This window comes from Salmo salar, chromosome ssa09, assembly GCF_905237065.1.
Source record: "Salmo salar chromosome ssa09, Ssal_v3.1, whole genome shotgun sequence".
Taxonomy (NCBI): domain Eukaryota; kingdom Metazoa; phylum Chordata; class Actinopteri; order Salmoniformes; family Salmonidae; genus Salmo; species Salmo salar.
In genome coordinates, this window is record NC_059450.1 from 60,461,777 (window position 1) to 60,489,459 (window position 27,683).

The 27,683-nt window shown below is 42.4% G+C and overlaps 1 protein-coding gene across 11 annotated transcripts in view; it reads right to left on the bottom strand.

Annotated features, from left to right (window-relative positions):
• The window catches only part of LOC106611555 (rap guanine nucleotide exchange factor 2), a 155,724-nt gene that overhangs the window by 91,861 nt on the left and 36,180 nt on the right, over positions 1 to 27,683 (bottom strand). For all 11 annotated transcript variants that reach the window (XM_045723871.1, XM_014211897.2, XM_045723865.1 and 8 more), the window contains exons 2-4: positions 19,166 to 19,236; positions 13,187 to 13,243; positions 4,088 to 4,171 (exon numbers count right to left, since the gene is read on the bottom strand). In XM_045723871.1, coding sequence (XP_045579827.1) covers positions 4,088 to 4,171; positions 13,187 to 13,243; positions 19,166 to 19,236 — 212 coding nt within the window. The remainder of the gene's footprint in view (positions 1 to 4,087; positions 4,172 to 13,186; positions 13,244 to 19,165; positions 19,237 to 27,683) is intronic.

Below are 27,683 nucleotides of genomic sequence, written 5' to 3' on the forward strand. Positions count from 1 at the left end.
CTTCTCCAAGCTCTGATGCTGCTGATGGTCATTAGTAGCCTACCAAACTTGTTAACTGCCTGGTACTCAGCACTCTATTGTCCCTCTAATCACTCTGACATCAATGCAAATGTAATTGAAAATGTAATCAAAACACTACATGAACGCCAATGAGCTCATGTTGCGCAACATTTATATAGGCTATGCAATTGCAGGAGAAAACCGAGTGATGGCCGCTAATTAAAAGAGGATCCCTTCAGCTTTCTATAGGCTTACTATATTTATTTCTCAACTTTCCTAATATTAAGCACATTGCTTATCTTTACAACAGGAGTATAGTCTACCTGGCTGCTATGAAAATTAACCACGGGGAAAAGTGTCCTCAATTCGCTATTTAAGTGCATAGATGGCATGTATTTTTTCCTGCTGCCCGTTTTGATACAGGTGCATGATGATGGTCCATTCTAAATCAAAACAAATTTCACACATATTATTTAGTATATGTAAAGACAATACTAAATCAAGTATAGCCTGATGGGTGACAATATTAGCCTGTCACTTGTGAATTATATGTTATCACTTGTGAATGATACCCACTTTAAAAGGCAAGAAACAACGCCTTTTTTTGTGACTTTTTCTAATCATAGTCACACACCTCATGTAGCCTAGCCCATAGGCCTGTATGTTTTGATAAGGTTTGTATCACAACTAAAGTGGCCAAATAACTTCTTAAAATGAAGCACATGTATCCGCTTCACAACGGGAGTGGAGCTTAACTGGCATACATACTGTATGCAATGCGTGAGTTTCAAGTTTGGGGAAGATCATTTTCACCATAATAAAAGCATTACATGCATAATCGCATTTGTGGTCCCTTTTGATTGATAATGGTGTTTTCCCGCTAAGGGAACATTTGCGCTTAAAGCCTACTGCCGTGTGCGCATTGCAGCGGCTATTGTGTGAAAAAAAATGCTGAATATTTTAGCAACATTTTAAGCTAAACGTTCTGATCTGTTGCATCAGCCTCATTGCAATTGTAGAACAACTAAAGTTACATTAATAACAAAATTAAACATATAGGAGTACCTATTTTATTTTTTAACCACTCAACACAGAAAAAGGCGCAATATCCGTTCTATTTTATTCAGCTTTGTTCAATTGTATTCTTCACATAAAATGCCACGGAATTCTAAGCAAATCTTGTCTGCTAAATAAACTAGTGTAGCCCACAGCCATATGGCATAGCCAAACCAGGACCTAACATAAGGACAACCGCCACAGCCCTAGTGGGGCCCATTCCACCTAGTCTTTAAAAGCTCCAGGAACTCCCATCGGGGGTCTATTCAAGTTCATCGTGTCACAACCAATACCGTCGCCCTCGCCGGTAGCATGTTAATGGACTGGCTTGATGCAGTACCGAACGCTGATCGGCTGGTTCCTGGCCTATCACGGCGTGTAAGGTCACACGGCAACTGTGGTGATGACTTATCGTGCCATGACCTCTTGCGGCCTACAATCAGATTGATGAGCGGAATAATTTCTATTGTGGGTCATCGAAAACTTGTCAGTGACTCTTGCTTTGGACACCAGCCATATGCTGGTTGGCTGTTATGGAGAGTTTATGTGGGTCTGTATATTTGGGAGTTGCGTGCACGCAATGCATGCTGACCAAGCAAAACACATGATTCCCAAATGATTAAAGTGCACACATACAAACTACATACACTAGTAATTCCAAGACGTACCCAAGATGTACATACAGTACCTTTCACTGCATGTTTTGTAAGGATTGGGCTGGAACAGCATAGTTCTGAAAACAAGTGGGCTAATATTCAACCCATATAGCTCCTCCTGCATGACTAAGTGCATCTCTGCATGGTGCCTGAAACATTCGCTAAGTAAAACATTTTCAGACCCCTTCTCCCTAGTGGTTGCCTCTCAAGCATTAAAAGTGTAATCTGCCAATATCCTCAAATCCTTCGCACACTTTCACCTTGAAAAATGGAAAAGGGGGAGTCGCCGTCTGAGTCCTGACACTTTTCCCAATAGGCCTACATTGTGCCATTCTGTGGAAACGTTGATCCACGATGAGTTGTATGACTGATACGGACCCTGAGGTATGGGAGAATAATTAGTGCTAAGCTTCTAAAGTCGCTGTTGTACACGCCTTGTATTACCAGTCTGTTACAAAGAGGAGCGTTGTTTCAAGAAACCCACAGGTCGGGAAAGTGAATCCCATGTGAAAGACTGGATCAGATCACAGAGTTTATTCATTTTGACTAACATTTCAGTCGGGGGACAAACATTTCAGATGTTGACACTAATAGTAGACCATCATCATTTTATTCACTTGTGTGCACCTATAGTGCCTGTAGTCTTGCATATATAGCCCTACTCCGATATAAGACTTGCCTGGTTACTCATCCACATCGCGCTGGCTAAAATGTCACGCCCACTAACATACAGTTGAAGTCGGAAGTTTACATACACCTTAGACAAATGCATTTAAACTCAGTTTCACAATTCCTGACATTTAATCCTAGTAAAAAATTCCCTGTCTTAGGTCAGTTAGGATCACCACTTTATTTTAAGAATGTGAAATGTCAGAATAATAGTAGAGAGAATTATTTATTTCAGCTTTTTTTTCTTTCATCACATTCCCAGTGGGTCAGAAGTTTACATGCACTCAATTAGCATTTGGTAGCATTGCCTTTCAATTGTTTAACTTGGGTCAAACATTTTGGGTAGCCTTCCACAAGCTTCCCACAATAAGTTGGGTGAATTTTGGCCCATTCTTCCCAACAGAGCTGGTGTAACTGAGTCAGGTTTGTAGGCCTCCTTGCTCGCACACACTTTTTTAGTTCTGCCCACAACTGTTCTATAGGATTGAAGTCAAGCATTGTGATGGCCACCCCAATACCTTGACTTTGTTGTCCTTAAGCCATTTTGCCACAACTTTGGAAGTATGCTTGGGGTCATTGTCCATTTGGAAGACCCATTTGTGACCAATTTTTTACTTCCTGACTGATGTCTTGAGATGTTGCTTCAATATATCCACATAATTTTCCTCCCTCATGATGACATCTATTTTGTGACGTGCAGCAGCCCCTCCTGCAGCAAAGCAACCCTACAACGTGATGCTGCCACCTTCGTGCTTGATGGTTGGGATGGTGTTCCTCGGCTTGCAAGCCTCCCCCTTTTTCCTCAAAACATAACGATGGTCATTATGGCCAAACAGTTCTATTTTTGCTTCATCAGATCAGAGGACATTTCTCCAAAAAGTACGATCTTTGTCCCCATGTGCAGTTGCAGACCGTAGTCTGTCTTTTTTTATGGTGGTTTTGGAGCAGTGGCTTCTTCCTTGCTGAGCGGCCTTTCAGGTTGTGTCGATATAGGACTTTACTGTGGATATAGATACTTTGTACCCGTTTCCTCCAGCATCTTCACAAGGTCCTTTGCTGTTGCTCTGCCTTGAAATACATCCACAGGTACACCTCCAATTGACTCAAATGATGATGATGATCAGAAGCTTCTAAAGCCATGACATAATTTTCTGGAATTTTCCAAGCTGTTTAAAAAGGCACAGTCAACTTAGTGTATGTAAACTTCTGACCCACTGAAATTGTGATACAGTGAATTAGAAGTGGAATAATCTGTCTGTGAACAATTGTTGGAAAAATGACTTGTGTCATGCCCAAAGTAGATGTCCTAATCGACTTGCCAAAACTATAGTTTGTTAACAAGAAATTTGTAGAGTGGTTGAAAAACAAGTTTGAATGACTCCAACCTAAGTATATGTAAACTTCCGACTTCAACTGTATCTTCTCCACGATAAGTCTGGATTTGCTTCCTTCCTGGCAACTTCTCAAATGCGAACACATTCAAACCATTCTGACTGGTCCCAAAAAACGATTTGCGTAATTTTGACATCAGCACAGACAACTTCTAGGAAAGCAGGTTCACTGATGTATGGAGTGATCGATAGAGCAGCCAAATTAAATTCAGGATAAGTCATCAGGCAAATATAAGACACCCTCGGGTCAAAAACATGATTACAAAATGGTGGACAATTTGATTAAACACAGTATCAACTTGCTGTTGTTCATACCTGCTTCTTGGCAGGAACATGGACTCCTTGATGAAGACGGACCCGGACAGTAGAATAAACCAGCAGCTTCCAACGTCATCCGGGCTGTGAAAGAGAGAGAAATGAACACTTGAATCACATATCCAAACCCGCCCACACCCAAGTGAAAACACAGACAGCATGCTACAGTAAACTCACACTGACCCTAAACAGTTCAGCTCGCTGTCAAGATATTCAAACATAGAAGATGACACACAGTTGTCCAGCTTCCAAATCAAAACTGTCTAGTTGGCATTTCCAGTGAAGAAACTGTCAGGTTTGCAGTTTAAAGTAGCCAGAAGCACCAGAGGACTACAGTACACTAACGAATGAGGGAGGATTCAATAGTCCAATGAGAGGGTTTTCCGACAGAGAACCATGGCTTGCCAAGAAAACGATTCAAACAATAGTACCAACACAAAACCGCCCATTGATAATGAGGAAGTGCAGATCTAGGAGGAAACACCAGTACAGACAACACTGTTGTTCCTTCTTCTAAATGGAGCATCGGAATGGGTACGGCTTTATTATGAGGGGATTTTGGCTTAGCCATGAGTTCACACGAGACCTCAGTTCAATGGACAATGGTTTTCACCTTCCTATGGGCCTACTCCCCTAGTCTCTACCATATGACGCTATAACAAGGAATAGACCTGTGCTTCACCGTCACAGTTCAGTCCTACAGTAACTACGGAGTAGACCTCGCTATTGCTGTTCTTCAGAGTAAGCACAGTCTGCTGTGCATTGTTCATGTGCTTTTAAAGTGCTCCTCTTGCCATTGGACTCCCTTTAAATCCAGTGCTAAAATTGGCCAGTTGTGTGTAACTATTGGTCAGCGAGTTCACCAAGTCCCACCAGGGGATGGCTCTGAGAGGTAGTCTGGAGGAAATCAATCAATGGCAAATATGGCACGCCCAAGGTTTGTGTCACACTCATATTTAGAGAGGAGGGATATATGGGGATAAATGAAGGCCCAAACAAACAGACGAGCACATTGCACACTCAAGTGCACAAGTATGTGCACGCATGTGAACATACAAGTACATCTATATACACACACACACACTTTAAAGACTTTATTTGAATCCACAAATCACATATTAAAAGGACTCAAACATTTCAAAGGTCTTTGATGCAAAACCACTTAAGGAATCAAAAAGCACCTTCTCCTCCACACAGCTTGGCTGCCCGTAATGGCTGAAACAGAGCAATACCTAGCCAGTTGTTTTTCAATCTGAAAGCCACATATGATAAGCCTACGTACGTGCACACTCACTCACTCACTCTCTGAGAAACAAAGTAGTCGCCCTATCCCCATCTTCCCTCTCTCCACACCTTCATTCTGGAGCTAATGAGGCTGAGTATAGGACACCGTACTGACGCAGCATGAATCCTCCTTCCCTTCCTCCTTCCATCCCTCCATCTCCCTCCCTCGGCTTCCATTTTCCCTCCTTTCCCCTGATGCACTCGTTGCCCCCTTCATCGTCCTCCTCTCCTCCCTCGCAGTCGCAAATGAAATTTTCAATTATTCATCGCTGGCATGCAGAGGCGCTCCCTTGCTCCTAGTTAAGGAGAGGAGCAAAGAAAATGAAAAGTAGAAAAAGACAGGAAAGTCTTATGCGCCATGAAGGCTTGACTGAACTGGGACACGTGCATTTTTGGGGAAACGATCGTAGGGAAAGCACTTGGCGACAACAAGCCTGAGCCACCGGGAAGCATCTAGAGACAGGATGAAAGGTGGTAGGAGAGGAGCCGAGGGTCTGTTAGAAGCTGGAGAGGCAATTGTTTAACCATCAATATTTTTACGAGACACACCCTTCCTTATGACATTATGTTGATCAAATGATGTTGGAGTGAGAGGAAGGGGATTGGGGGAGGGAGAGGCAAAACAATGACCTGACACCATTTCTAAAGGGGTGGGTCTGCTAAACTACAGTATAGTATATATACTGTGCATTTAAAGTGTGCTTGATATGATGGTTCTTAGTACAGAATATTGTTAACCCAAATACTGACATGACTCTCCCTGTGCATGCTTCATGTGCTTTAAAAGTGCTTATTTTACCATAGGGCTCCATTTAAATCTAGTGCTAAAATCAGCCAGTCATGTGTAACTATTGGTCAGGGCGTTTACCAAGTCCCACCAGGGGAGGGCTCTGAGTCTGGAGGAAATCAATCGATGGCAAATATGGCACGCCCAAGGTTTGTGTCACACTCACATTTAGAGAGGAGGGATAGATGGGGATAAATGAAGGCCCAAACAAACAGACGAGCACAAATGCATGCATGTGAACATACAAGTACATCTATATACACACACTTTAAAGACTATTTGAATCCACAAATCACATTACATCATAAAGGACTCAAACATGAAAAAGGTTGTTGATGCAGGAGCACTTAAGGAAACAAAAATAAATTCTTCTCCTACACAATCAATCAAATGTATTTATAAAGCCCTTTTTACATCAGCCGATGTCACAAAGTGCTGTACAGAAACAAAACCTAAAGCACCAAACAGCAAGCAATGCAGATGTCGAAGCACGGTGGCTAGGAAAAACTCCCTAGAAAGGCCGGAACCTAGGAGGAAACCTCGAGAGGAACCAGGCTCACAGCTAGGCTGCCCATAATGGCTGAAACAGAGCAATACCTAGCCTGTTGTTTTGCAACCGTAAGCCTATGTACGTGCACACACACAGTCTGAACTCTCACACAGACAGACACACAGAGAGGATGGTTCTTACTATTGAATATTGTTAACCCTTAACATGACTCTTCCCAATTCCTACAAAAACCATCACTCTCATTGCGATTAAATCAGTAAAGCATCAGTTGACACATTGAGTCTGCCTTTCTACACCCATCTTTACAGTCTGTTTTGTCCTTTACAGTGGTATTTCTCATAGTAAACTAAATATCTCTATATATATATATATATATATTTTTTTTTTTTTTTAATCTAGATTTGCACATACAGAAGGATGTAAATGCAATGGTTCTAGAACAGAGGACATAAACACCATGTTCCCTACGCGTTGTCTGGATGTAACATAACATTTTTCCCCAGTTGTCTTCCCAGTGGTTATCCCTAATCGGATGACCTTGTTTCCAGAGGCAAGCGGGCACGTTCCCAGCTGATTACAGTAGGACCCTGGTGGGAATAGGAGCTGGGGTGGGGAAAACTTTCCGACAGCTGCGTGCGAGCGCTGCACACACACAGGAAGAGACACACACACACTGGGGAAGTTAGACACGCATGGACACATAAGACAGACAGACAACACATCAGGGAAGAGGAATGCCCAGATATGAGGACTGCTGAAAGGTATAATCAATTCCCGTCAAGTGAAATACTCCGGGTTTAGGAACTCTGATGTACTAAGATGGCGGTGTATTGCCTATAGCACACGCACTATCAACCTCACTTTGGGGTTTCAGGTTTGGACAGAATTTGTTTGGAAGTGAGATGGGAGTTGCTTAGCCTTGTAACAGTTACAGTTCTTAACCTCCCAATCCAAAATGTGCCGTCTATGCCTTGATCTCAGGAACTGTGCAATTAGAGCTGGGACAATACCAGTATCACAATATATTTTTCAATGGCAAAGATTGAAAACACAAAGCAGACCGAACTCTTTGGTCCTTTATAAACCTGCTGTATGTTGTGTGCTTTAGCTTGGAAAATAAGTAACTGACTCTGGATGACAACATAATGATGTTTGTTTCCAACATTAGGACTGTTTTCCCAAAGAAGTTAAATACGCTTCGTGTTTTGTTTCCTTGCCACGATACTAACGAGTATCGCCATACTGGTATCGTCCCGGCCCTACTGTGCAGAGCAATGGGGGATTACCTTAAAAAAAGGGGCCATCAGTATTTCTATCTTACAGTGTTTGGCTTTAATGCCTCAGAGTCCCCAGGTAGACAGAACTCATTGTTAAAAATAGAAAAGTAAAAAAGGGAACCACTACAAGTTAAAGATCCTTAATCAGATTCTCCACAGGGGGAGACTATCTTATTTTCCCACTGTTTGCTCCCAGTACTTATCCAGGAAGAACCCCAGTCAATGTCTACAAGAGGAATCCCGTACCCTGCCCAATAATATTCATGCAAGCATACACACTCCGTACACATTTGAACAGGCACGCATGCGCTCGCTCACACACACACAGGGGCGGAAATCCCGGGGGGGACGGGGGGGACACGACCCCCCCCCATCCTGGGATAAATATGATTTGTCCCCCCCAATATATCACTGAAACATAACTATGTAATTTAAATAATATTAATAATACGCAATGAAAGCAATTGTGCTGATTATAGACACTTAATAGCGCGTTTAAGTTTCAAAAGATTGCGACCCCCCCCGCCCTTTGCCTCACAATGGTTTGATCCACTGCCAGTTCCTTAGCTTGCTACGTAACTGCCGTGAGGTTCATCCAGTCAATCGCGCACACACACACTAGCTGAATATGCAGAGCTAGCGCGCAAATATTAACTATTAAGCTAGCTAGTACCTATTCCATTTATGTGGCGTCATCAAAGATGGAATCAGCATGCAGATGATGTAAGTTAGTGCTTCAAAGTCCCTGTGATAAGGTTAGCGATAAACTGAAGTCCAAACTGAACAGAACTACACTCTCATCTACCATTGTCTTAAATATATTTAATGGTCTCGTTGCAAAAGCTAAATTGTCGCAAGGGAACTTTTATTTATTTAACTTCACCTTTATTTAACCCGGGTAACAAAGATTATAGCAAACACCACTGAAACTGAATTGGTGCTCGCTAGCTTTGCAAATTCAGCTATTGTTGGAAGCCAGCCAATATGAAACAAACTATTAAAATTACAAAAGGTTGCAGCATATGTTGTGTAAATGGTGAACTCATACAGCTGTCAACTCTTGTCATTTTAATCCGTTTCACATTTGCTAGCTACCTTTTAGATCGAAGCCCATATAGAATGATTGAAGATGATAGAAGCCCATCTACTACTGTAAATAACCTACACACTGTGTGTGTGTAGCCAGCCAGGTAGAAAAATGGCAGAAAAATAAAAGACGGACATCAGAGTATTTTTCAATACACCAAAACGCATAGTAAGAACCCTAGTAGCCTAATATCTCAAAGACTAGTTGATAAAATGTTCATAAGAAAGAAATGAAATTCTAATGGAAATGTTTCACAATGATGTCATTAGGCAGAGCAGGCAACAGATGGCACACAGACAGCAGAGTTGGGGACAGATATGCAGGGACAGACTGGCAGAGACAGGGATTCTCAGGTAAGTTTGTTGAGTCTGTTTGGCAACATTATGAAAGGTTCTCAATTTTTTTTACTTGTAAAATAGGAACATAATTGGAAAATGCCATGGATACCCCCACTCTCAACTTAAACTGGTGACTGAACTAAGATTTGTTAAAGGCAATGGTATTGCTGTTGTGATTAGTTGTGTAGTTTTGGGTACCGGTAGTTAGGAGTACGGCAAACACCTTATTTCTTTGGTTCCTCAATATACATTTACCATATTACAATGTAGGCTATGTGTTACAGCACTACTTTTGGTGTCCCCCTCAGGAATTGCTCGAGAAAATTTCATGTAATTGTCCCCTCCAAAGTGGATATCAGATTTTCGCCCCTGTGCACACACACACACACACACACACACACACACACAATAAAACACACACACACACGTAAGCATGGGTAGAAAGAGAGTGCTGAAAGTGTCTCCACACTAGCCCCAAGCTGGCAGCAGGGGGAACCAGATGCCCCCTCTCTCCACTACTACTTTTGTCCAATGGGAGTGCATACAGTTGAAGTCGGAAGTTTACATACACCCTTGACAAATACATTTAAAACTCAATTTTTCACAACTCCTGACATTTAATCCTAGTAACAATCCACTGTCTTAGGTCAGTTAGGATCACCACTTAATTTTAAGAATGTGAAATGTCAGAATAATAGTAGAGGGAATTATTTATTTCTGCTTTTATTTCTATCATCACATTCCCAGTGGGTCAGAAGTTTACATGCACTCAATTAGCATTTGGTAGCATGGCCTTTAAATTGTTTAAATTGGGTCAAATGTTTCAGGTATCCTTCCACAAGCTTCCCACAATAAGTTGGGTGAATTTTGGCCTATTCCTCCTGACAGAGCTGGTGTAACTTAGGTTTGTAGGCCTCCTTGCTCGCACGCACTTTTTCAGTTCTGCCCACAAATGTTCTATAGGACTGAGGTCAGATCTTTGTGATGGCCACTCCAATACCTTGAATTTGTTGTCCTTAAGCCATTTTGCCACAACTTTGGAAGTATGCTTGGGGTCATTGTCCGTTTGGAAGACCCATTTGCGACCAAGTTTTAACTTCCTGACTGATGTCTTGAGATGTTGCTTCAATATATCCACATAATTTTCCTACCTCATGGTGACATCTATTTTGTGAAGTGCAGCAGTCCCTCCTGCAGCAAAGCAACCCCAGAAACATGATGCTGCCACCTCCGTGCTTCACGGTTGGGATGGTGTTCCTCGGCTTGCAAACCTCCCCCTTTTTCCTCCAAACATAACAATGGTCATTATGGCCAAATCAGTTCTATTTTTGTTTCATCAGACCAGAGGACATTTCTCCAAAAATTATGATCTTTGTCCCCATGTGCAGTTGCAAACCGTAGTCAGGCATTTTTATTGCGGTTTGGGAGCAGAGGCTTCTTCCTTGCTGAGTGGCCTTTCAGGTTATGTCGATATAGGACTCGTTTTACTGTGGATATAGATAATTTTGTACCTGTTTCCTCCAGCATCTTCACAAGGTCCTTTGATGTTGTTCTGGGATTGATTTGCACTTTTCGCACCAAAGCACGTTCATCTCTAGGAGACAGACGCGTCTCCTTCCTGAGCGGTATGACGGCTGCGTGGTCCCATGGTGTTTATACTTGCGTACTATTGTTGGTACAGATCAACGTGGTACCTTCAGGTGTTTGGAAATTGCTCCCAAGGATGAACCAAACTTGTGGAGGTCTACAATTTTCTTTCTCAGTTCTTGGCTGATTTCTTTTGATTTTCCCATAATGTCAAGCAAAGAGGCACTGAGTTTGAAGGTTGGCCTTGAAATACGTCCACGGGTACACCAATTTACTCAAATGATGTCAATTAGCCTATCAGAAGCTTCTAAAGCCATGACATCATTTTCTGGAATATTCCAAGCTGTTTAAAGGCACAGTCAACTTAGTGTATGTAAACTTCTGACCCACTGGAATTGTGATACAGTGAATGATAACTGAAATAATCTATCTGTAAACAATTATTGGAAAAATGCACAAAGTAGATGTCCTAACCAACTTGTCAAAACTATAGTTTGTTAACAAGAAATTTGTGGAGTGGTTGAAAAAATGATTTTGAATGACTCCAACCTAAGTATATGTAAACTTCCGACTTCACACACACTGTACGTGCGTGTGTGTGTACAACGGTGTATGCACGCACAACTCTGTGTGTGTGCCCTCTGACTAGGGCATTCTGGGACAGCCCTGCTCTCATCTGAGGCAGCTCCTTGGCTAGGGCTAAACCGTATGGGGGAGGGGGGAGCCTAAGGGGGTCTCTGTGAGAGGGGCTCCAAAAATAAAGACACTACTGGCTAATCTGCATTGCGTTTGTTTAATCAGTTCCCGCGTCGCTCTTAATGAGATACCAAGCCCGTCTCCTGCACCTATATGTGCACACAGACACAGAGGAAAGAAGGAAGGGAGCCGATAGGGATCTAGACCACTCTTGGCTTTTGAGGAAATGATAGGGTTAACTCATTGACCTTTTCCTCACCTTAAAGCCACTGTTGATAAAGCTATAACAAGTCATTTTTTTATGAAGGTCATTATTTCTCTTCAGAGATATTTGACAACAGTTAAACCTCTCGATATGACGTAAGTCCTAATACCAATTAGATAGGCACAACCACATTATAGAACATTTACCTACATAAATTGCACAACAGCTACACCATTATATCCATCAAATGAAAAATCTCTCCACTGTTCAACCAAATTATACATTACCATTCTCTAACAATTAGATTAATAATGAACTACTCAAACAGCAAATTATACAAAAATAATTTTAAAATGGACCGTTACTCCTAGTCTGTCAATTGCTTCTGCTGTCACTTGGTTTCAGAGGACAATTCCCATCTAGAAGGGATATGGGAGAAGAATTAACTCTTAATGGAGTGGTAAGGGTAGCGTGGAGGATCTCTTTTGTGCACGCTCCCTTTGGAAACAAAAATCGAGTGTGAAATAAATGGGACTGTCCATGGTCAGGGTTGGGGGAAGCCTACTTGAGGGATAGGTGTGTGTGTGTGTGTCTCTGTCCGTTCTCAGGCTCTTGGCCTCATAACAGGATGTCTTGGGGCAAAGCAATGAGTGGCCCATGCCAACGGGAGACTGAACTGCGCCAGAGGGGTCCTTCATTCTCATGCACCAACATTGTGCGCACGCACGCACGCACACACACACACACACACACACACACACACACACACGCACACACATGCTCAAAAGCTCATACACACGGAGGTGCAGAGCATTTTCAAACCTCTCAAGGCACATCACTATCTTATCTCCCTCTGAATTGGAAGACAGAACGCAAAGCATAACCTCAAATAGCCTTGCTAGCCAGGAGCTAACGATCTAAGACGAGCGATTTAGAAGCCATTAAATCTACACTCTGCCATCAATCCACAACTCGAGGACTTGTAGAGTAGGCCAAATTCAATTGTTCCAGAAGACCTTGCAGGTCTCTGCTTCAGCGGTGCAGCAGAGTGGTTTAGAATCACTCCTAGGTAGCACTGAGAGTGTATCTGGTGACCGCGTCGATGCGCACGCCCATTTGTTTTCATTAGAGTCAATTAAATCATTCAGCTCTGTGCTCTGCGGCATTGGGGGCCTAATCGCAGTATGTCAATAAGTTGGACTTTGATCATGTCTAGTGTAAAGGCATCTGGCAGAGAATATGTAGATATGATTTATTAAGAATGGATGTATTAAGAAAACTTGCACTTAGGCACACACACACACACACAAAGCACATGGGTACTTACTAGTAGAGCACTTCATTGGCTTCGTGTCTTTGATAGCGCACTGTCTCACATATTATCCTGCAGGGAAGAAGGGGAGAGAGGAGAGAAGGGAAAAGACAGTCAGATATACGAGTTACCAAATACAATAGAACAGATGGATGGGTGGGTCCACGAAGTTCGGTTTATTGAGTTATTAACAGCTCACGACGGAGTTAACCTTTTTGAGAGGACGGAAATGTCACTCATATAGGTGTTTTAAAAAGTAACTCTAAAGCCTACCGAGTTTGTGCAACTTTACCGTAATAAACAGCGATATCAAAAAAACACCAACTCCCAAACTAGATTCGAGCATTTGTCATGCATGTTGTTCTTGTTGCTCAAGGATTCAAAACAAGAGTCCCAGAGAACTAGCTACCGCAGAGGAAAACAACACATTCCTTTAATACAGATGGAAAATATCAAAACCTATAGCTTAATCCCATAGTTAATGTGATTGTAGGGTAGTGGGATTTTTGCTAAAGGGTTAGCATGTTTAAGACTGGTTGGATTGGTCTTTTCGACCAAAGGCGTTGGGGACATTCTTTGGGAATCCGAAGGGCAAGCAGGGGGGGCTTGTGGTGTGTGTGTGTGGACAAGGAGGGAGCGAATGGGTCAAGTTGTGGAATGTTCTAGCAGGCCCGGGTCATGTGCTCTGGTATTGTTCCCCAGCAGTATAATCCACATGTATCCACACACGGCCTGATGGGAACCGACCCCAGACTAAGGACTGTTTGTAGAGTGGACTAGGGTTGAATATTTTCCCAGTATTTTACAGCCCGAGAATAAATCACTTTTCTCCCAGGTAACCCACAATTTCCCGCCAAAACCACAAGTGTCATTCTAAAGCATATAAATGTCTGAATTTGATTAGAGCTTTGATCAGCATGAAAATTGAAGCCTGATGAGCCATACGTTAAAATACATTTTATGAGCTAGACATATTTTGAGGCCAAGCCAAAAAAGCCCAAATGATTTTGCCGTTCTCCAGCACATGGATAGCACATTACGTACAACATCAAAAACATAAAAGCCCATAGATGTAGCTATGCTGTCTTGGGTAAAAAAATTAAACAAGCTCCAGTAGGCTAATCTTTGAGTGTGGACTGTATTACTGTATTGTATTATACTGTATTGTATGGAATGGAATTACGCACCTCGTTCAAACCATGAAGCTGGGAGAGAACATGCAACGCTGGTGCAGGACATGCACCCTTACAAGGTTACAATTATTTGATTTGAATTTTAAATATAATAATAGAACCTATTTAACATGTTTCTAATTAAGTAGGCTGACACATATATACACTACCGTTCGAAAGTTTGGGGTCACTTACAAATGTCCTTGTTTTTGAAAGAAAAGCACATTTTTTGCCCATTAAAATAACATCAAATTGATCAGAAATACAGTGTAGACATAGTTAATGTTGTAAATGACTATTGTAGTGATAAACGGCTGATTTTTTTATGGAATATTTTCATTAGGCCCATTATAAGCAAACATCACTCCTGTGTTCCAATTGCCCGTTGTGTTAGCTAATCCAAGTTGATCATTTAAAAGGCTAATTGATCATTAGAAAACAGTTTTGTAATTATGTTAACACACTTGAAAACTGTTGTTCTGATTAAAGAAGCCATAAAACTGGCCTTCTTTAGACTAGTTGAGTATCTGGAGCGTCAGCATTTGTGGGTTCGATTACAGGCTCAAAATGGCCAGAAACAAAGCACTTTCTTCTGAAACTCGTCAGTCTATTCTTGTTCTGAGAAATGAAGGCTATTCCATGTGAGAAATTGCCTAGAAACTGAAGATCTCGTACAACCCTGTGTAATACTCCCTTCACAGAACAGCGCAAACTGGCCCCGGTGCACAACTGAGCATGAGGACAAGTACATTAGTGTCTAGTTTGAGGAACAGTCACCTCACAAGTCCTCAACTGGCAGCATCATTACATATTACCCGCAAAACACCAGTCTCAACGTCAACAACGAAGAGGCGACTCCGGGATGCTGGCCTTCTAGGCAGAGTTGCAAAGAAAAAGCCATATCTCAGACTGGACAATAAAAATAAAAGATTAAGATGGGCAAAAGAACACAAACACTGGACAGAGAAAGATTGGAAAAAAGTGTTATGGACAGACAAATCTAAGTTTGAGGTGTTCGGATCACAAAGAAGAACATTCGTGAGACGCAGAAAAAATGAAAAGATGCTGGAGGAGTGCTTGACGCCATCTGTCAAGCATGGTGGAGGCAATGTGATGGTCTGGGGGTGCTTTGGTGGTGGTAAAGTAGGAGATTTGTACAGGGTAAAAGGGATCTTGAAGAAGGAAGGCTATCACTCCATTTTGCAACACCATGCCATACCCTGTGGACAGTGCTTAACTGGAGCCAATTTCCTCCTACAACAGGACAATGACCCAAAGCACAGATCCAAACTATGCAAGAAATATTTAGGGAAGAAGCAGTCAGCTGGTATTCTGTCTATAATGGAGCAGCCAGCAGTCACCAGATCAACCCTATTGATCTGTTGTGGGAGCAGCTAGACCACATGGTACGTAAGAAGTGCCCATCAAGCCAATCCAACTTGTGGGAGATGCTTCAGGAAGCATGGGGTGAAATCTCTTCAGATTACCGCAACAAAGGCTGTAATTGCTGCAAGGCTGTAATTCCTGCAAATGGAGGATTCTTTGAAGAAAGCAAAGTTCGAAGGACAATTATTACCTCAATTAAAAATCATTATTTATAACCTTGTCAACGTCTTGACTATATGTCCTATTCATTTTGGCAACTCATTTCATATACGTTTTCATGGAAAACAAGGACATTTCTAAGTGACCCCAAACTTTTGAACAGTAGTGTACCTTTCATAATACTTCCCCTAATGTTGTGCCACGTGCATATTAGCCGAACTCTCTCTATTGTTGCTTCTATCCTTCTTCGTGTTCAGCAGTTAAAATACATTTGTTTTGTTGTCCTTACCGTCATCATTGTAAGGACATGCTTGAATAATACAGGACTAGAATAAGATGCTGATGGCCGACACTTCTCTTCACGAAAATTGAACAGTCATGGCTCTGAATACATAGCTGGTATAACCTACCGCCATCGCCGGATCTCTCTTCTTTCTAGTGGCTGCTATATTTAACATTCAGCAAATAAGAGCTTACATCCTTCATCGAATAGTCTATTAGTATAAAACATGCTATAAAAAAATAAATGTCCAGAAAGCTATTCAAGGCTTTTCCTGAGACTCCAAGAGCTAACAAGCATTTTTTTTAAGGAGAGAGGCCAGCGGAGTGCAGGTGCGAATTGCACAAGAAACAGAAGCTATAAATTAGAAGCTTATGAATAACCCATCATTCATTAGCTAAATATGAGGCTAATAACTGCATAGAATTTACGGTGCACTCAGAAAGTTTTCAGACCCCTTGACTTTTCCCACATTCTGTTATGTTACAGCTTTAATCCCCAAAAATAATAATCCCACATCAATCTACACACAAAACCCTATAATGACAAAGCAAAAATATTTTTTTTAAATGTTCGCAAATGTATAAAAAAATCTAAAACTGAAATATCACATTTACATAAGTATTCAGACCCTTTACTCAGTACTTTGTTGAAGCATCTTTGGCAGCGATTACAGCCTCAAATCTTCTTGGGTATGACGCTACAAGCTTGGCAAACCTGTATTTGGGGAGTTTTTCCCCATTCTTCTCCGCAGATCCTCTCACGCTCTGCCAGGTTGGATGGGGAGTGTCGCTGCACAGCTATTTTCAGGTCTCTCCAGAGGTGTTTGATTGGGTTCAAGTCCGGGCTCTGGCTGGGCCACTCAAGAACATTCAGAGACTTGTCCCAAAGCCACTCCTACGTTGTCTTGGAAGTGTACTTAGGGTCGTTGTCCTGTTGGAAAATGAACCTTCACCCCAGTCTGAGGTCCTGAGCGCTCTGGAGCAGGTTTTCATTAAAGAACATCCCCCACAGCATGATGCTGCCACCACCATGCTTCACCGTACGGGTCGCTTGGCATTCAGACCAAACATTTCAATCTTGGTTTCATCAGACCAGAGAATCTTGTTTCTAATGGTCAGAGTCCTTTAGGTGCATTTTGACAAATTCCAAGCGAGCTGTCATGTGCCTTTTACAGGGGAGTGGCTTCAGTCTGGCCACTCTACCATAAAGGCCTGATTGGTGGAGTGCTGCAGATATGGGAGAACCTTCCAGAAGGACAACCATCTCCACAGAGGAACTCTAGATCTCTGTCAGAGTGATCATCAGGTTCTTGGTCATCTCCCTGACCATGGCCCTTCTTCCCCGATTGCTCAGTTTGGCCGCGCGACCAGCTCTTGGAAGAGTCTTGGTGGTTCCAAACTTCCATTTAAGAATGATGAGGCCACGGTGTACTTGGGGACCTGGGAGGCAGGTAGCCTAGTGGTTAGAGTGTTGGCCCAGTAACCGAAAGGTTAGTGCGTTGGCCCAGTAACCGAAAGGTTAGAGCGTTGGCCCAGTAACCGAAAGGTTAGAGCGTTGGCCCAGTAACCGTAAGGTTGCTGGATCGAATCCCCGAGCTGACAAAGTAAAAATCAGTCGTTCTGCCCCTGTTCCTCGGGTGCTGAAGACGTGGATGTCGATTAAGGCAGCCCCCCGCACCTCTCTGACTCAGAGGGGTTGGGTTAAATGTGGAAGAGACATTTCAGTTGAATGCATTCAGTTGTATAACTAACTAGGTATCCACCTTTCCTTCAATGCTGCAGATATTTTTTGGTACCCTTCCCTATATATGTGCCTCTCGGAGCTCTACAGACAATTCCTTCAAATTCATGGCTTGCTTTTTGCTCTGACGGCTGCACAGTAATGTCTCTTATCGATGGCGGTTATGATGTCGTTTAGGCCCTTGAGCGTGGCTGAGGTGCACCCATGACCAGCTCTGAAACCAGATTGCATAGCAGAGAAGGTACGGTGGAATTCGAAATGGTTGGTAATCTGTTTGTTAACTTGGCTTTCGAAGACCTTAGAAAGACAGGGTAGGATAGATATAGGTCTGTAGCAGGTTGGGTCTAGAGTGTCACCCCCTTTGAAGAGGGGGATGACCGCGGCAGCTTTCCAATCTTTGGGAATCTCAGACGATACGAAAGAGACGTTGAACAGGCTAGTAATAGGGGTTGCAACAATTTCGGCAGATCATTTTAGAAAGAGGGTCCAGATTGTCTAGCCCGGCTGATTTGTATGGGTCCAGATTTTGCAGCTCTTTCAGACCATCAGCTATCTGGATTTGGGTGAAGGACAAATGGTGGGACACCTTGCCATAAGGCAAAAGTGATAACTATGTAGCTTGGGGAACAAAACATTGATATTTTGGGTCCATGGCCAGGAAACTCCCCAGACCTTAATCCCATTGAGAACTTGTGGTCAATCCTCAAGAGGCAGGTGGACAAACAAAAACCCACAAATTCTGACAAACTCCAAGCATTGATTATGCAAGAATGGGCTGCCATCAGTCAGGATGTGGCCCAGAAGTTAATTGACAGCATGCCAGGGCGGATTGCAGAGGTCTTGAAAAAGAAGGGTCAACACTGCAAATATTGACTCTTTGCATCAACTTCATGTAATTGTCAATAAAAGCCTTTGACACTTATGAAATGCGTGTAATTATACTTCAGTATTCCATAGTAACATCTAACAAAAATATCTAGACACTGAAGCAGCAAACTTTGTGAAAATTAATATTTGTGTTATTCTCAAAACTTTTGGCCACGACTGTACATTGATGAGGGAAACAAAATAATGTAATCCATTTTTAGAATAAGGCTGTAATGTAACAAAATGTGGAAAAAGGGAAGAGGTCTGAATACTTTCCGAATGCACTGTAAATAGTAATTTATATGCTATTCATGTGTAAATAATTTGGAATACATATTTGTTAACTTCAACTCATAAGATCAATGTGAAACAATTGGGAGCTCTCACCTCAGCTGGTGTTCTCTGAGGTTAGAAAGGGCCTCCATCCCGTGAAGATAGGAGTAGACTATCTCCAGGTCCTGTGGAAAGAGAGGAGATGGTCTGTTATTAGCAGTTGCATTTAAACATTTTGAATAATTCGAGGTAGTTTAGCAGATTTGACCAGGTGTATGAATATCATTGAAAAAAAGGTCAGACATGAAGAATCAGCAGTTCTAAACTGGATTATTTTATTAATGGACAGTACTCTCCCTCACACATAGGTCTTTACACTGAATACGAGGGAGTGGGTATGGAAAGGCAGGGGAATAGTAGCCTACTGCTGAGGGAAAAGACATGAGGTACCACTACGAATTCCCTATTCAGTGCCTCCCTTTATCAAGTGTCCAATTGAAGTCTCAGGTTGTGCCTTGGTTGTGGAGCTGGGCGATCTGAAAAAAAATCCATATCACGGTCAATTGCCTGAATTGATGCAATAAGGATAAATAGAAATATATTGTTCTAACATAACACAAAAAAAGCCTACTGGGAACTAACAATCGCACTTGACTTTTTCCCCCTACATTACTAAAAATAAAAACATCTATGTGCCCCATTTTTTTTTTATGATCCTTTAAAGTACTACTACTACACTGGACAAATATATAAATGCAACATGAAACAATTCTAACCATTTTACTGCGTTACAGTTCATATAAGGAAATCAGTCAAATGAAATAAATTCATTAGGCCCTAATCTATGGATTTCACATGACTGGGTAGGGGCACAGCCATGGGTGGGCCTGGGAGGGCATAGCCAGGCCCAGCCAATCAGATTTTTTTTTTTTTTTTTTTAACAGACAAAACGGGCTTTATTAGAGACATAATTACTCCTCAGTTTCATTAGCTGTTTGGGTGGCTGGTCTCAGACAATCCCGCAGGTGAAGAAGCCAGATGTGATGGTCCTGGGCTGGAGTGGTTACACGTGGTCTGCGGTTATGAGACCGGTTGGATGTACTACCAAATTCTCTAAAACGACGTTGGAGGCGGCTTATGTTAGAGAAATTAACATTAAATTATCTGGCAACAGCTCTGATGGACATTCCTGCAGTCAGCATGCCAATTGCACGCTCCCTCAAAAGTTGAGACATCTGTGGCATTGTGTTGTGTGATAAAACTGCACATTTTAGAGTGGCCTGTTTTTGTCCCCAGCACAGGGTGCACCTGCGTAATGACCATGCTGTTTAATCAGCTTCTTGATATCCCACAACTGTCAGGTGGATGGATTATCTTGGCAAAGGAGAAATGCTTGCTAACAGGAATGTAAACAAATTTGTGCACACAATTGGAGATAAATTAGCTTGTTGTGCGTATGGAACATTTCTGGGATCTTTTATTTCAGGTCATGATACATGGGACCAACACTTTACATGTTGCGTTTGTTCAGTATAGTTTGATGGTTGCAGCCATCCATTGTCCCATTAACAAATCACCCATATCAGCAAACTTACTTCATTTCAAACTTCACATTTCTCTAGTATAGGCTACTTACTGTAATGAACGATATCGGCAAAATGCCTGCGATAAGTAACCGGTATGGTCGGTGTCTATAATTTTCAGTTTTTCAGCCCCAGCTCTACTTGGTCAGTGGCACTCTTCCAAGATGGAGGTGAAACTAAGTGCCCATGCAGTCCACACAGCATAGCCAGTGTGTGTGGGTGCACACTGAATCAGTGTGCAGAGGGTATTGAGTCAGTGAGTGTGTGTGTGTATATATATGTATGTAGAGTCCATTGAATGTGAAGGAGGGGGTAATGAAGGGGGGGTATTGAAGGGGGGGGGGGCAAAGTGTTCGTAGAGTGGAGACTGGAGGTCGATGGGACGGGGGGGGGGACAAGAGGCTCTGTGTTTTGACAGAGATCCCACTCTTCAGCCACCAGCCAGCTTATGTGACACAGCCCTGGGGCCCTGGCGACGCAACACTCTTCCTGCCTCCCAGACATCCTGCCCCTTCCTAATGCACAGGAGCAGAAGCACATGTACTCACAGACATACATGGAAAAGATGTGCAGATACACAGATGTTCAGATACATTTAGGCACAGACACACCTCTGCCATTCTGAACAACATAGTACACCAGCACAGAACCCCAGAATTGTTTTTATTCTGAGAAGCACGTAATCTAAGAAATATTTATTTGGGAGAAAAATTAAAAAAAAAATAAATAAATAAATAAATAAATAAAAACAGGACGGGTGGCGCTTCCCTTCATTTGTCTTGACTTTTTCAGCTCACAGCAAGTTCCTGGTCTCTGAGACCATCTGACACCAACGGGGAAGGAATGGAAGGGTCAACAGGTTTGAATCAACTCCGGTTAGAGGTCAAAGATTGAGAAAGGGAGGGAATGTTTGGTTGAAATGTCCCGTGGGTCGCACGAACTTAACACCCACCAAAGCGTGAGTTACTACAAATACAAGATCATAGATCAAACACAAGTTGTTGTATAGATCTGAAATCTGATCTTTTGCAAGTTATTATTAGAACAATTGCACATATGAATGTGTGCATGTTGAACAGAAAAGGCCTATAGGCTATTATGCAAAGTCAGATTTACTAATAGGGTATCAAATATAGGCCCGATATCCCCTCAAAATACACTGCATCCATGCAATATAAAACACGCTTTAGACTGTTGGTTGAATTAGAACTAAAAAACAAAACTAGGTTGGCCTTCAAAGCTCCATAGACTGGGTTACTTCACCCCATATTACATCATGCAGTGATTTCCCCAGCCTAATTGAAGCCTTATGTTCTGTTCTGAAATTGCCTACTGTTTTGTACACAGAGTAGGCCTGAGAATTCTGCATGGAGACTATGGGCTCTGGCGCCATCTATTGTAAAAGGACAGGATATTTGGGATTCGTCATAATAAAATAGTACAGTACATTGAAACAAATCATCTAGCAAGCTGATATATCAATAGAAATTGATAACACCAAAGATGTTTTGAAATATCCTTATAGATGTTGTCTCTAGGGCAGCTGGTAGCCTAGTGGTTAGAGCTTTTCTCCGGTAAGCGAAAGGTCACTGGTTGGATTACCTGAGCCGACATGGCAAAAAACCATTTGCGTTCTTTGTGCCCTTGAACAAGGCACTTAACCCTAAATTGTTCCAGGGGAACCATACTACTATCACTGACTCTGTAAAACAAATTTGACTGCACATGTCATGGCAGGTTTAGCAAAACAATCGCCACCTAATTGATACAAATAATCATGTGGTAAGCCTAATTTTCAGTTTAATTTAATTGAGATTTTTGGGGAAGGCCTTTCTGTCGACACACAACATGGTTATCATTAGCATCACTAACTGGCTACAGTGAGGGGGAAAAAAGTATCTGATCCCCTGCTGATTTTGTACGTTTGCCCACTGACAAAGAAATGATCAGTCTATAATTTTAATGGTAGGTTTATATGAACAGTGAGAGACAGAATAACAACAAAAGAATCCAGAAAAAAACACATGTCAAAAATGTTATAAATTGATTTGCATTTTAATGAGGGAAATAAGTATTTGACCCCTCTGCAAAACATGCGTTAGTACTTGGTGGCAAAACCCTTGTTGGCAATCACAGAGGTCAGACGTTTCTTGTAGTTGGCCACCAGGTTTGCACACATCTCAGGAGGGATTTTGTCCGACTCCTCTTTGCAGATCTTCTCCAAGTCATTAAGGTTTCGAGGCTAACGTTTGGCAACTCGAACCTTCAGCTCCCTCCAAAGATTTTCTATGGGATTAAGGTCTGGAGACTGGCTAGGCCACTCCAGGACCTTAATGTGCTTCTTCTTGAGCCACTCTGTTGCCTCGGCCGTGTGTTTTGGGTCATTGTCATGCCGGAATACCCATCCACGACCCATTTTCAATGCCCTGGCTGAGGGAAGGAGGTTCTCACCCAAGATTTGACGGTACATGGCCCCGTCCATCGTCCCTTTGATGCGGTGAAGTTGTCCTGTCCCCTTAGCAGAAAAACACACATTTGTACTGTACTATTTATATTTTTCATAACCTTTGCTTTTTTACTTTAAGACTACTACTCAAGTAGTGTTTTACTGGGTGCCTTTCACTTGAGTAAAAGATACCTTAATAGAAAATGACTCAAGTATGACAATTGAGTACTTTTCCCACCAATGCTGATTCACACGGGACGACAGGCCCCGTTGTAGGCTTAGGGCACATCCTTTAGTCCTCCCTTCCTTTTTCTGTGTCATCTGACCTAAAAAATTATTTCTATATGAATTTGATCTGTCATTCTCATTGAAAGCAAAACTAAGAAGCAGTAGATGTGTTCTATGTGTGCTATTTCTATGCTTCCCGGTCTTAAATTTTGTTTTTGCATCTTTTACTTTTGGTTTTGTTACACCAGCTTCAAACAGCTGAAAATAAAAACATTTTGCTTATGAAAAATATATTTCACAGCGGAATAGATGGTACAATGATTCTCTACACTATACTTGCATGTTTTGTCACATAAACTGAAATTAGTCCAACTAATAGAATTTTAACAACCAGGAAATGGCAGAGCGATTTCTGCATAGTGCATCTTTAAGTAGGCCTAATCACAGATTTGAGAGGTCAGGTAGGTGTACCCACGAAGGTGGAAACCTTGCTTTGACTTATCCAATCACATACAGTAACAACGACTATAACGTCAAGGAAGTGTGGTAAGGATTCCAAACACCCCGAAGCGCAAGTCCAATAGGCCCATTGACACAGAAGTAGACCTTACCAAGAATGACCACTAGGTGGCATGCTAATGCCGGTTTTCCTTTAAGCCTACAATTGCTCTGTGACATCACAGCGTGGGAAACAGCGCCACTCCTATACCACTCAGGAGCACCAGTGAGAGAGAGAGACAAATATGCATAACCATCAATTGTGGCTTCTGTCTTAAATATTTCAAAATTGTCTTTTGAGATTGGCTCCATGGAAAGAATGCGAGGGATCCCATTTTTCCACTCCCTCTCGCTATCATGCACTTTCATTTTCCGGTTTGGTGTTTTTGTATTGGATAATGTTTGAGACGTTGGGGCCGACCTCATCTTGTATTGTATATTCAAAGCAATAATACACTCGGTATGATTGTGAAGCAATTTAAAGTGAGATGTGTGTGTTCATGTGTGTGTGTGTGTGTGTGTGTGTGTGTGTACAAGAGAGCGCGATAGAAAGCACAGGCAAGCGTGTGATGGGTTTATTAATAACAGTGCTATTCAAGCGCAAATCAGGTTGGTCAGGAATTGCGACAAAGGTCTAGCCTATGATTTCACCCTGAGAGTAGCCTAACAACTACACCATGTTTCCTCTAGGCTTGGTGTGGTTGAAATTACATCCATCTTATATTCATTTCCTGACTGAGTACAAAAGCCTGACAAGGTTATGATCCAGAGTGGGGCAACGCTGGAGAGATGAAAAGGAGGTGGGCCAAGCCGGCTCAAACCACTAGGCTAACAGAGTTCGCACAGCATAACATCCCACAGCTGTCACCAACTGTAAATTCCAGGTAAATTCATTTCGGTAGTGATCCTTCCAGGAACTCTGGTGGACCCCTCCAGGAGCAAAATAAACCAAACCACCATGACTTCCTATTGTTGTTAAGAAAATACTTAGGATTCCTTCAAAGCTGCTTGTACAAAAAAAAGGTACTCATTCTGGCCATTTGCATTTTTGAAATACCAAATGAATAATATTCTAGTCTTTAATGGGTCTGGGACATTTTGCTCTGTTACCAAAGCATCCACTTCCTAACTTGTTCCTTAATGAAACCAGATATATTAGGGGGGGATCTGATGTTTCACCACACCTCCGGGTCCAAGTCAGACAGTAGCAGTGTACCGTACCATACTGTAGGCAAACTATTGGAGGTATTTCCTCCCAGGACGACATTAGCTAACAATGATAGCCTTGTGTTCCCTGTTTTGGGGGCCAAACACAATATGACTGAGGCTGCCTCTCCAGTCTCCATTCTCTATGGGTTGTTAAGCAACTCCGTTGGGAGAAGGGTGCAGAACAGGGCGCTGGGCCAACGTGTTGAGTGACATGACAATTGGGTCGGGCAGACAGAATTCAAGGAGGAAGTGGCAACGTCTAGCTAAGCAATGCACGTCCACTGACATCCTACCTCACCCAATGCATGTTGGAATGGATTGAAGTTATGGGGAGAACTATGCCTATGACGTTCGAAGGTGAAGAATTTACAACCTTTTCACCACACATTTTAGCCATTCCATCTAGCAATCCTCCACTCGCTCCCTTTCACTTTCAATAAAATGGGAAGGGACGCTGGAACAACAGAGCGTCATCTAAATTATAAAATGGCAGCCACTTATCTCGATCCCACTGCTGTGTCTGCTAACAGGAGGGAGCTTTCATTGTCCGCTCCCTTTATTGGCCTGGTTTAATTTGGGTCGGGGTGAATGCAGAACCCCCTGCATCTTATCACACTGATACTGTAGACGAAACATAAAGGGTGGGGTCACAACCTTAAGACAATAAGGTCCTGTAGGGAAGGTAAAGGTGGACGTCACCTCCAAAGAGGACAGTACAAGTCTGCTGACCAAGACCTACTTAAACCTCATTGGCTTAGCCTAAATATTATGATACAAATTCTCACAAATATTGTAATGTTTAACATGTTCAATTTTCTATTTGGTGCCATTAGATGAGTGGTTAATAGTGCAATCTTTGTTTTCCACAGGATATTACAATTATATAGATGTTTTTTTGTTGTTGTAAATGTACCTTTATTTAACTAGGCAAGTCAGTTTAGAACAAATTCTTATTTACAATGACGGTCTACCAAACAGTGGGTTAACTGCCTTGTTCAGGGGAAGAACTACAGATTTTTACCTTGTCCGATTGGGGATTCGACCCAGCAACCTTTCTGTTACTGGTCCAACACTCTAACCACTAGGCTACCTGCGTAATGAGAATTTCAAATGGGTGCACTGACCTCACAAAGGGAAGTAAATCAATGATATGCGCTATGAGGGCATTATGTGTTACCATAAAAACCCTCTATCATTCAGTCAACAGTGGCAGCCTCTGCTGTAAGCCTCTGCATTGTAGCATAGAGATTTTAAAGATCTGACAGTCAACGGGATTCACCTCTATAGCAGATCAGAGATCCCCCCCCCTTGAAGGAAAGAAGTATGGATGCATTTTAAAAGTATTCCTCAGGAGACACTCAAAACACTGGCCATAAGTGACAGAAATAGGCCAACAGTGAGGATTCCTTCAAAGCTGTTCACAGTGAACCACATCCTGTTGGCATGCCTGCAATGCAACTAGACTGGTTCTCTGCTCCATCAAATCAATGTAGGGCACCTTAAATCAGGGGCACTTCGCACAGAGGATTTGTTGTGGTTCTGTTTCGGAGAAAAGCACAAATTAATCCCCCGCGACTCGAAGCTGAGCCGACCTAGATTCACAACAATTGCTCACTTGTCAGAGACTGAGGGTGATTATTTCTCCATACCTTGAGGTTTTTTATTTTTTTAGGGGAGGTTTAACACTGAGCAATGAGACCCGTGGCAGCGAGTTCAAAGCTCAATCTAGTGACGGGTGAAACAGAAAAAGAAAGAGGGGAGAAAAAAAACACCATCATCAGTCTGATTGCCACCATTCTGAATTCCAACCTTTATCCTTTACCACGTTGGGCCTTTTTTAAACCGGGTCGTCCCTCCCACCAGGCCGAGTCACGGTGTCAATGGATCCCCTTACCGTGACAGCTAGGGATGAGGCCTGCATTCCTCAGATGACACTGACGAAATAATGTCTCTGTGTCCACACAAATAACACACAAGGCCTATGCTATGCCCCCCGCCACTTCCTAACCTATAGAAGGTATGACATGCCAGGAGGAAGAGGCATCTAGGTTGTCCATTAGTTAGAACAGGTCTGGTGCCTGGCTACATTCTGGGGCTTACTCACTGTCAAGTTTTAGCCATCAGTGAAAATAACAACAAAAAAATTGCCAAATATGCCAATATCCTCCACATAAATATTTTTAAAAGGCATATTCTGCAATATGTCCTGCTGTACAATGGTCATTTATATTAATGCCATTGGGCTGAAACAAAGAGTTTTAAAAAAATGTGGCTTTAAAGTGATCAGTATTTAGCAAAAGGCAGCAGACCGGGGGTAGGGTATGTGTGTATAATGAGATGCATTGGACAGTGAGTCAGCCAGACAGACAGAGGTGAAAGTCACCAGGTCAGTGTTTCCGACAGTGCATTATGTGCAAATGCCATATACAAGGTTCATACTGTTGGTTCAGCACAAACACGCCCAAGCCCCGTCAGCGTGCCAAGCTGGACTCATGAGGCCCCCAGCCCATTCAAAATAGCAAGGATAGCAACTTGCTCATAATGTTGCAGAAGATTTACACACCTCAGGCAGGCGGGCCCATGATGCTTGTGCAAGTGTGTGTCATTGTGGATGTAGCGTCATTAATGTGTGCAGTGAATGTGTGTGTGTGTGCTCGTATTCCTGTGT